The sequence below is a fragment of the Diaphorina citri genome, unplaced genomic scaffold (assembly GCF_000475195.1).
Source record: "Diaphorina citri unplaced genomic scaffold, Diaci psyllid genome assembly version 1.1 scaffold469, whole genome shotgun sequence".
Taxonomy (NCBI): Eukaryota; Metazoa; Arthropoda; class Insecta; order Hemiptera; family Psyllidae; genus Diaphorina; species Diaphorina citri.
Window position 1 is genome coordinate 135,495 of NW_007377904.1, and position 11,139 is coordinate 146,633.

At 39.7% G+C, this 11,139-nt stretch overlaps 1 protein-coding gene across 1 annotated transcript; it reads right to left on the bottom strand.

Moving 5' to 3' along the window:
• Positions 1-206: 206 nt before the first annotated feature.
• LOC103509123 (programmed cell death 6-interacting protein) lies at positions 207-10,517 on the bottom strand (the record flags this gene model as incomplete). Its single annotated transcript, XM_026823532.1, is given in 9 exon segments — positions 207-359; positions 1,468-1,582; positions 2,605-2,725; positions 4,529-4,708; positions 5,456-5,726; positions 5,995-6,060; positions 8,571-8,728; positions 9,118-9,236; positions 10,228-10,517. Coding segments are annotated over 9 exon segments (1,392 nt in total), but the record flags the coding sequence as incomplete, so codon positions are not given.
• Positions 10,518-11,139: the final 622 nt, after the last annotated feature.

An 11,139-nucleotide genomic window follows, 5' to 3' on the forward strand; every position in this document is an offset into this window, starting at 1 on the left:
GAACGATAAGACCTCGGCAGTTACAGTTCCTTCCATCAATTGGACAGCATTAAACAGAACATCTATAGGGCAATTCCCCTTATGGATGGTTCTTTTCTGCTCATTGCTGTCCAAATCTTTTTTCAATCCTCATTTTAGTGGTCCTTGTGCAACGTTTGTGTCCGAAATAACGTAGTTTTCCAGTGTAGAAAATGTCTTATGCTCACCTCTTCCATAAGTTGTCTCAACTGGCGGGCCGCACTACAGTTGGTGGCATTACTTCCTCCACTCACTGAGGGTAAGGCTTGAATTATAGCGGCTGAACCCTGACTGAGCAGAGATATGGCTTTACCATGCTGCTCAAACGTCTTTTGAACCACCTGAGAAAAGAACAGAAACAGGTGTTAAAAAAAAATTGGACCGATTGCAATACTTTCTCATTACTAGTTTAGCTTCGCTTTAACTGTAGTAGTAGAAAATAGAAAGTAAAAGTAAGGGTTAAGCAACATTGATTTTGGTTTAATCTGGATGGGTGACTGTCCGATTTTTACCAAATTATTACAGTCATGTCATTGGACCATAACCGGGGAAACATACCGAATTTCATCGCTCTACGACAAACCATTCTTGAGATATTTTGTACACCACCTTTTCCCATTTAAACCTGTATTACACGCACATACATACAGACCATGGGCTAAAAATAACTTTTCTAAAAAAATTGGACCGATTAAAAATACTTTCTCATTACTTGTTTAGCTTCGCTTTAACTGTAGTAGTAGAAATAGAAAGTAAAAATAAGGGTTAAGCAACATTGATTTTGGATTTTGGTTTAATCTGGATGGGTGACTGTCCGATTTTTACCAAATTATTATAGTCATGTCATTGGACCATACCGGGGAAACATACCGAATTTCATCGCTCTACGACAAACCGTTCTTGAGATATTTTGTACACCACCTTTTCCCATTTAAACCTGTATTACACGCACATACATACAGACCATGGGCTAAAAATAACTTTTTTGGAATCAAGGAACCCCAAAACGGATTGTAACGGTAACTCTAGGGAGGGCACAGGACTGTAAAGGATGCCCTTATTTTGGGGACTTTTCTTTGGAGCAAATGGGTCTGACACTGAATTTCCACCCATTTCCCGATTTTGAAAATTTGGACCGATTGCAATACCCATTCCCATTCCTAGTATAGCCTCGCTACTGTATTGCAATATCGAGTTCTGCGGATAGTTCTGAGCCTCAGGGCCGGGCAGTGTAGCGTACGGATTATAGGTCTGTGTCATAGCATGTCCATCCCGTAGTATGTCCCTCTAAATAAACTCACCTGGGTTTTGTTGGGCGGGCATCGGGTTCTGTGGATAGTTCTGAGCCCCAGGGCCGGGGAGTGTAGCGTACGGATTATATGACAGTATAAACAAGATATCGGTACCTATTCTATGCTGGCAGTATAATCAGGGTATATTTTATTTTACCTTATCAGCCCTGATGGCATTATTGATAATCTCCCTGTACTTGGCCAAATTGACGCGGAAAGTTTCTGTCAATTGAGAGGACGGTGTTCGAGTCCAGCGCTCTTTGAATTGTGATCTGAAAATCAGCATAGGGGAAATAAATAAGGACAAGTTGAAAATCTCTACTATTAGTTGTATGTAAGTGGGATAAATTCACACACTGATTACTTCATCTCCAGAACCCTAACACCTTGAAAGCTGAAATTTGGTAGGAATATTCCTAACATGTTCTAGATGTGCAATAAGAGAGGATTTTGCCGAAATCCAAACCGATATCGAATTGTGATCTAATTTTCGTGGTGAAGCACGGGCAACCTGCGAGTAGGTAATAAAGTAATAATTGATTGGTTTCATACTTTTGGGGTCGAGTGGATCAGGTACATTTTCATGTCTTGTGACGAAGTGTTTCGCACATCGAAGCGTTTACCCCTTCATGTGAGTTTAATAATTACAGTTAGACGACTCATAGACTACAAGACTTGTATAGGTTACAAGTCATTTTTGCATCAAAATCCGTCAATTACTAGTGATTCAGATGATTCAGTAGTGAGCTGTTAACATCGAACTCGCGACCTCCTGATTGTCAGCCTACTTACCGCAGCTGATCGTCTGAAGATTTCTCATCATTAATCATTCGATCACATTCGTTCAGGATTTCCGTGTTCCTCTGTAGAAGATCAGGCAACTCTCGAATTAGACTCTCTAACTTCTCAATACCTGAGGGGCGAGACATTAAACATGACACTGTTATATGAAAGGGGATAGAAATTAAACATGACACTGTCATATGAAAGTATAAATTAAACATGACTCTGTTATATGAAAGGGGAACGAAAAATTAAACCAGACATTGTTATATGAAAGCCATAAACATGACTCTGTTATATGAAAGGGGCTAGAAATTAAAGGTGTTTTGTCTGGTTGGGGGAAGTTAAAGAAAGAGTAAACCAGCTTAGTCTACAAAAGAAAACGACTTATGGACTACAAGACTTGTATAGGTTACAAGTCATTTTTGCATCAAAATCCGTCAATTACTAGTGATTCAGTAGTGAGCTGTAAACATCGAACTCGCGACCTCCTGATTGTCAGCCTACTTACCGCAGCTGATCGTCTGAAGATTTCTCATCATTGATCATTCGATCACATTCGTTCAGGATTTCCGTGTTCCTCTGTAGAAGATCAGGCAACTCTCGAATTAGACTCTCCAACTTCTCAATACCTGAGGGGCGAGACATTAAACATGACACTGTTATACGAAAGGGGATAGAAATTAAACATGACACTGTCATATGAAAGTATAAATTAAACATGACACTCTTATATGAAAGGGGAACGAAAAATTAAATCTGGCATTGCTATATGATTGGTATCAAATGCTGGGACTTGACTATTAGAAATTAAAGGTGTTTTGTCTGGTTGGGGGAAGTTAAAGAGAGAGTGGACCAGCTTAGTCTGACTGGGAGACCTTAAACAGGGAATATACCAGCCTCAATTTCCCTTGCTAAAGAAATAGCAAAGGTTGAGGGCGAAGGGCCCTGACATTGTTATATGAAAGCCATACACATGACTCTGTTATATGAAAGGGGCTAGAAATTAAAGGTGTTTTGTCTGGTTGGGGGAAGTTAAAGAAAGAGTAAACCAGCTTAGTCTGACTGGGAGACTTTAAACAGGGAATATACCAGCCTCAATTTCCCTTGCTAAAGAAATAGCAAAGGTTGAGGGCGAAGGGCATCCACTCGTAAAATTTTAATTGTCCTTGTGCAATGTGTTGTCTCAGAATTTCAGAAATAACGCAGTTTTACAATGACGGGGATAAAGTAATCCTAAACAGAGCGAAAAAAAAAAAGTTGCCTACCTCCATTGTTAATGACTGCCTGGGACTTTTCCTGTAGAGACGAGGGCAGCTCAGTCCCATGGGTGTCCTCTAGAGAGGCGGGTAGATTGAGACTGGACAGAACTGTGTTCATCAGTTGAGTGCTCTCTCTGAGCTTGGACATTGCTGTTAATGTCTTTAGTGACAGGTGCCTGTATTATGTACCTATTATTGATATGTATTATTGACTTATTATTTATTTTAATCAATTTCGTTGCTGACAACTTACTGAAGGCTGTTATGGTCTCTCCTTTGGACAATTCATCGACTCGCACTTTCCGGTTAGTGCTGTTTTTTGTTGGGCCTTATTAGCATTTTATTTTATTACTATTATTATTATTATTTATTATTTATTTATTTTTTTACTGAATTTTGATAAAGTCATTTCCAGGTTTCTAAGGATTAGCTATTTTTTGTTTCCCTTCTTAATTTGAAAGTACCTACTTAAAGGTTATTCAATTTCGAAGACATTACACAAGGGCAGGTTGTCAATTAATGAGGTTGGTGCTACGAGTTTGGTCATGGGGTGTTTTTTTTTTTTTTTTTTTTTTTTTTTTTTTTAATTTATGGGGTTTGGGCTCCGGGTTTGGGCATGGGGGTTTTTTTTTTTTTTTTTTTTTTTTTTTGACAAGATTCCGGAGCGGATTCTATCCTGAACGGATAATGTTCGTTCTCGGAACATCTGGCTTTCTCCTATCCTGTCTTCCTTCTCTCTTCGATTTCGGGACGATAAGACCTTAGCAGCTACAGTTCCCTCAATCAAACCTATTTATTAAATAAAATAATAAATATTTTTTCCAAAATATTGATATTAACAGTGCTGAGAATTAATATGAAAGATTCTAAATTCCACACTGATGGTTCTAAATTCCTAAATTCAACACTGAAGATGAGTACAGACTCATTAGAGAGGATGTGGAACAAGTGTATCCAATTACGAGAATATAGAACCTCTCTCTGTACATAGAAGAGAACCTCTATACACAATACTGCTCACTGGACCAAATCCTAATACGAAGTAGAATAGTTCTTGTTTGAAAATGTAAAATTTTAATGGTCCTTGTGCAATGTTTGTCTCAGAAATAACGCAGTTTTACAGTGACGGGGATAAAGTAATCCTAAACAGAGCGGAAAAAAAAAGTTGCCTACCTCCATTGTTAATGACTGCCTGGGACTTTTCCTGTAGAGACGAGGGCAGTTCAGTCCCATGGGTGTCCTCTAGAGAGGCGGGTAGATTGAGACTGGACAGAACTGTGTTCATCAGTTGAGTGCTCTCTCTGAGCTTGGCAATCTCCCCGTTTACAATATCACTCTTCTTCTGCTCGAAACCTGAAAGTACAATAGAGAACATAGATAAAAAAAAGATAATTACATGGATCCGTTTAATAATAGACTCTTGGGTGGAAGGCAACCGCTAGGCGAGGTTAACGCCGGAACCGTTCTCTACCACCTAACCCTCAGAGCTCCATTATTATGTGGTCAAATTTTCAAATAAGTGAGGATAAAATTCCATGCCTCGGCTGGGATCGAACCCACGCCCTCCTTTTTATGACGGTTTGGACTCGAACCACCAACCTCCAGATTCAAAGTCCATCATGCAAACCACTTCACCACTGAAGTTAAAGAGTAGACTAGCGTCTGGCTGTGCGACTCTAAACAGACAGAAGACCAGCTAACCCTAACCAGCCTACCTAGGTGATAGTTTCAAAGGGTTCTCTCTGCTTGAAAAGAACAAGCGCAAGTCATCACGATGGTTGACTGCGGTTCAGGACGAGCCAATTAAACATGGCTAGAGACCATCACCGTGGTGTATGGCTGATAAAAGAGATATTTTCTCTATTTGTGCATCACCTTTCGGCTATAGCTAAAGCCGCTACAACCACTGAGGTTTGTTCTTACCTGCCATGGATTGATGTATTACCATGGGCACTAGGAACTCAAACAGGTCGGCTGGCTTGGTCGAGAACCGCGTAGGCAGAGGCAAAGGTTTCGCCAGGGCAGCTTTCCCCACAGGCTCCAAAGATTTCACATCGGGTATTCGCTCGTGATAAATGAAATCGTTGTCTTGGATCTTACCTGCCATGGACTGATGTATCACCATGGGCACTAGGAACTCAAACAGGTCGGCTGGCTTGGTCGAGAACCGCGTAGGTAGGGGCAAAGGTTTCGCCAGGGCAGCTTTCCCCACAGGCTCCAAAGATTTCACATCGGGTATTCGCTCGTGATAAATGAAATCGTTGTCTTTCTGGGCTTCGGTCAGGTTGCGTTGAGCTTTGTTCATGATGTCTTCGCACAGCTGAGGTCGCCCGGAGCGACTTTGGGCCTCGCGAAACAGCTCCATGGCACACTGAGTAGAATAGAATATTGTCACAAAAAAGGTATGTTTTTTGTTTTCTTGATTATTTTCCTAAATACTAGAGAATTTTTCTGCTTTTATTCCAAGAGATTAGTCAATTTTCCAGACTAAAATCCATCTCTTACCGTTAATCTAGCAATCTCCTGGCCTACTTCCTTGTTCTGTTTGCACACCAAGGCCTGATAGTAGCATTATTTTCCTAAATACTAGAGAATTTTTCTGCTCTTATTCCAAAGGATTAGTCAATTTCCCCTCTTACCGTTAGTCTAGCAATCTCCTGGCCCACTTCCTTGTTCTGTTTGCACACCAAGGCCTGATAGTAGCATTATTTTCCTAAATACTAGAGAATTTTTCTGCTCTTATTCCGAAGGATTAGTCAATTTCCCCTCTTACCGTTAGTCTAGCAATCTCCTGGCCCACTTCCTTGTTCTGTTTGCACACCAAGGCCTGATAGTGCTGATTTGTATGCCCGTCCAGCTTAACTCCATTCATGACGGGTTAAGCTTTTACGAATGCTCACCACCCACACTCAGACCGTGGTCTGACAGACCTAAGTTTGTCAGACCGTCTTAGGCCAGCCACTAACACTCAGGCCGTCCGACAGAGACAGACAGTCTGTCTGTCTCTGTCTGTCGCCGACAAAGCACACATACAGACCGTGTTGAGTTGAGTATCCAATTGTCCTTGTTGTCCGAGCAAATTTGAAAACAATGTCCATTTCGGAACAACATCGATACATTGGTGACTACAACTTCCTGGTTCTCGAATCACTTGGTAACTATCCATAAACGTACAAGTTAAGGTTGAATTTAAGTGACGGACCTTAGAGTAGTGGGTGATCTTAAAACCTTAGTTCTTAGTTCAAGTTTATGTAAATCTGATGGTCAATTCGTTAAGTGCCCTCGTAATTGGACAGTGCATTGAGGTCAACTGGGTTAGGATTAAATTAGGATGGACTTAGGTACTACTTAAGTACCTACTCTGAGGGGGCGCCATGCAAAAAAAGTTTGAGAACCACTGCTATAGAAGGTATCTATCATTTTCATAGGGTTTGGTTCTTCAGGCAACTACGCGCTACTCAAAGTCGCACGACTGCGCTTCTAAGGTCCGACTGTCCTAGAAGATAAGGTTCGTTCGTGGAACGGCTGGCGTTGTTACAGTCCCCTCTATCAAACATAAAAAAGTCGCGCGACTACACTTCCAATGCGCGACGGTCCTTGTAACATGGTTGTAAACTTGTTCGGAATAGTAATGCCATTGTGATCCGCTAAGGAGGTTCTGAGAAGTGCTCCAATCGAAATAGAGATATAAACCAGATTACCAGACAGGTCTTTTCCTTGTTTGGAGTCTGAGACCGTCTGGAACTCTATCTCAGACAGTCTACTAGTCTGGTCTGATTTTTAAATGGGCTTAGAGTTGAATCTTGGACTGCTTCGGGTTGAATCTTGCCTGATTTGTATGAAAAACGACCTAGTTCGTGGAATTTGTCTGGAGAGGATCGGTTTGTACATTTGTAAAATCTAGTCCATGGAATCTGTATCTGTCTGGATTGCTGGAGTGTTGGAGCGAATCTCAAGAGTTGAAAGTTCAAGGACAGGATGAGTCGAGGGTTTGAACCCGCGACCTTGCGCTTACAAGGCAGATGCGCTACCCTCCAAGCTAACAAGAGAAGTTATCAAGCCAGCCTAGTCAGCTTGGAGCGTGGCCTGTCTGTCTGCCTGAGCGTTGGGTCGTGGCTTCGATTCCCGCCCGGAACGAGCTTTATCAGCAACAGATAAGGGTGGTTCTTGGAACGGCTGGCTTTCTCCTATCCTGTCCTCCTTTTCTTTTCGATTTCGGGACGACATAAGACCTCAGAAGTTACGGAAAGTCAGCCTTACCGAGAACGAACCTGATCCGTTTAGGACAAAATCCTCCCCGGCGGGAATTGAACCCGCGACCTAGCGCTTACAAGGCAGACCCACCAAGCTAACTAGGCTGGCAGGTCGTAAAACTGATCAGGTTTGGGTTTTGAGTATATTGAACTGCGTTTAATCGCTGATGAATTGATGATATAAGCTGAATCCATATTCCATAAGTGAACATCAACCTACGCTCCATATAAAATGACACGAATATTCCAAATCCATAAAATATGGCGTACCCATGAGTAGGTATGGATAATTTTATTATGTAGGGGAACACGGGGGAAATTGCATCATCCTGAAATCGAAAACAACTCCGTACTCTTATTATTTTTACTACCTACCTATGTAAATGTTTATGTAATTGCATAAAATTAATGCGTTTAAACATCCAAATAAAAAAATAATAATAAAAAAAGCAAAAAGAATCAACCACAGATCAAAACAAAGAAAACACTTGCGGGAATAGATCTTAGTTCATCCGAGAGATCTCAGCACTTCCTAGCTCCTAAAAAGGATGGGGTATCGTTTTGACCCGGGGTACCGTTTTGCCCCATGCTCGAAACTGCATTTACATTTCACATTTATTTGAGTAATGAGTACCTACACACATTTGGTAAAGTAATTTTTTCAATAAAATTTAACTCACATCTTTAGCACATAAAAGAAATTTTAAATAAAGCAGGTCATCAAAGAGGCTTATATAAGCAATACAATCAGTAAAAACAAGTTAAATCAATTTAGGTACTCTGTTGAATTTTAAAATGTAAAATTTATAGGTACCTTTCCTCTTTTTTGCTTTATCCCATGTTCAGATGGGGTTGGTATTTTTTGTCAGCCTCTCAATCAGCGTTACCTAGGGTGATTTGGTTTTGGCTATAAATTTATGTTATTTCCTTTGGGAGAAAACAAATGTCAAATGAATTAATACCTTTAAATAGTTGAAAATCCCAGCAGAAGATTGCAACATTTTGGCGGCTAACTTGAGCCCCTCATCTGTGTCCAAGCTTTGTGCCTGTGCAATAGCCGATTGGAGTGCAGCAATATTGAACAAAACACACACTCGTTCCCATGCCAGTGAGCAAACAGCTGGAAAAAAAAAAATAATAGAATTTATTAATTTTATAAATAACTTTCAGGAAAATTTTGTATTTATCCAACAACTGTTCAATGTTCTAAAGAAAGAAAGAAAATAAATGTTTGCATCATCATAGAATTCATAGGTACATAAGTACTTTTTAAGTACTTTTTTTTTAACATTAAGATTCAGATGAATTTGATTATGTAATGAGTTTGTGCACATAATAGGTAAGTAAATTGGTAATATTAAGGAATTTTCATAGCAAGCACTTGGGTGTAAGTAAATTTAGTGAATTTTTCTTCCAACTGGAATAAGCTGTTCAACCCAACAATTCCTTTCTATCTATAACAGTTTGAATCTTTGAAGAGGTTGTATGTGACCTTGTTCTAAAACTTACTAAGACTGATCCTGCCTCCAAACAAGGATCCTTTGTTGAAAGCATCCTTCCACCTGAATGGAATATTCACTGTGGCAGGAAATATTTTTGATTCTAAGGACACCAAGTGATCATAATAGCTGAAAAAAAAGCAAGTTTAGATTTTATAAGACACTGTGGTCAAGTGGATTGGAACATATCAAATTCCTTCAGGCACACTCCATTTGTCAAGGGTTTAGGTTTAGGTTGCCCTTGGGATCAATTTAATTTGAAGGTACTCAGGTCTGTGAGAATTATTTGGGCAAGAGATTTATTATTTTTTTTTTTCTTCATAAAAAAGTGCTTGGTCGGTCAAAAGCCAAATTTTGACAAAAGAAAATTTGTGTAGTACAAATTCATTGTAAAATATAAAGTAGCCTTGTATGACAGTACCCTGTAGTAACAAGTGTTACATCATGATCCATGATATTCCTAAGTAGATACTGAAATAAATAGCACATTGTAAATAATTATCTAGTCAAGTATTTCTGAGATAAATAGAGCTTGGTATCACTGTTGCCTTGATCAATTTAAATAAGGAAAACAGTACTTTACTTGAGTAGGTACTGTATTCATTACATAGTTTTTTTTTCTATCTTATTCAATAATATTGAATTGCAAAATTACAGTACCAATAATATTGAATTGCAAAATTACAGTACTTAAGCCATAGACAAGCACTTCTCTCACATTAGTAGGTACTTAAAACTCAATCAACAGTTTTAACAGGCAGACAACTTCCATAGGTACTAGGGTGGTACCTACTAACAAGGAAGTAACTATAATCAGCCTGTTGAAATTCCCTCCAAAAAATTCCATTCATGCAAAATTCAAGTTCCCATTAAAATTCCAGTCATGTCTGCAGTAAGAGATGAACGGCCTTGATCTTGGGCTTGGTAATGACTAGGATTTCAACCACTCTACTGATTCTCAATGAGTCACAAAAGACTTGTGTATTATTAGACAATCATTGAATCAGAGTGCGGTAAGATGGGAACTCCAGACCAGACCACTTGATGGGATGGTACCTGGACTGTTGAGGATCTAAACCAATTTATAAGTCTCATAGAAACCAAAAACTGATTTTCTTACCTGTAAATCACTTCTAGAGAGCTCTCATGTTTTTCAAACACTTTCCAAACGGCCGCTGTTCGGAGTTTGCTGAACAAGTTGAGTTTTTCATTGAGGATGTCCAACTTTTCATTGTCGTTGGGAAACTGAAGGGCGATTAGGTTCTTCAAAGGCTTGATAATGTCGACGTCCGTCGGCTTTTTGAGTGGCACCGCAAGAAATTCCGCCATAGCTGAAGAGCCAGAGGAAATCCGAAAATTTTGAAAACTTCAAAAAGTGATAAAGGAAATGAAAACAAAAACAAATAAAAAGGTGGAAACTCCAAACCGGAAATCATATGATCACCAAGGCTGCCAACAGTGAAAAAAAAGTTACTAGGAATTCGAATCCTCTGTAAAAGTGGGGCGCGTTTCACGAATTTAGTTCTACCTCAAATATGCAAAAAAAATAGATTAGTTTTTATTTTTAAAAGGAACCGTCGTGGGTTGGTAATTAAGGGTTATTGTTCAGACAGGGTCGTTTTTAACGGCACCAAGGAATAACCTGTGACCAAAAAATTTCGTACCTAGCAGTTTTTTTTCCTGCAACTGTAGGTATTTGGTTTCACTTCTCACATTAAGCTACTCAGTATCCACTACCCTTCAACCTCCCAAGCTAACGGAAGAAATGCGTGTTGCGTATTTAAGGAATTTCACGGCACTACCTTGATTTTATTTTTACGTAAATCCAGTAAGTAGGTAGGTACCTAGCAAAAGTTACCTCCTAAAAAACTCGTAAGTACTGACCTATACCTAGGTACTTTTTTTTCAAGATGTTTGATAGAGGGAACTGTGACTGTTAAGGTCTTATCGTCAGCCTTTCCGAGAACGAACATTATCCGTTCAGGATGAAATCCGCCCCGGGCGGGAATCGAACCCGCGGCCTAGCGCTTAC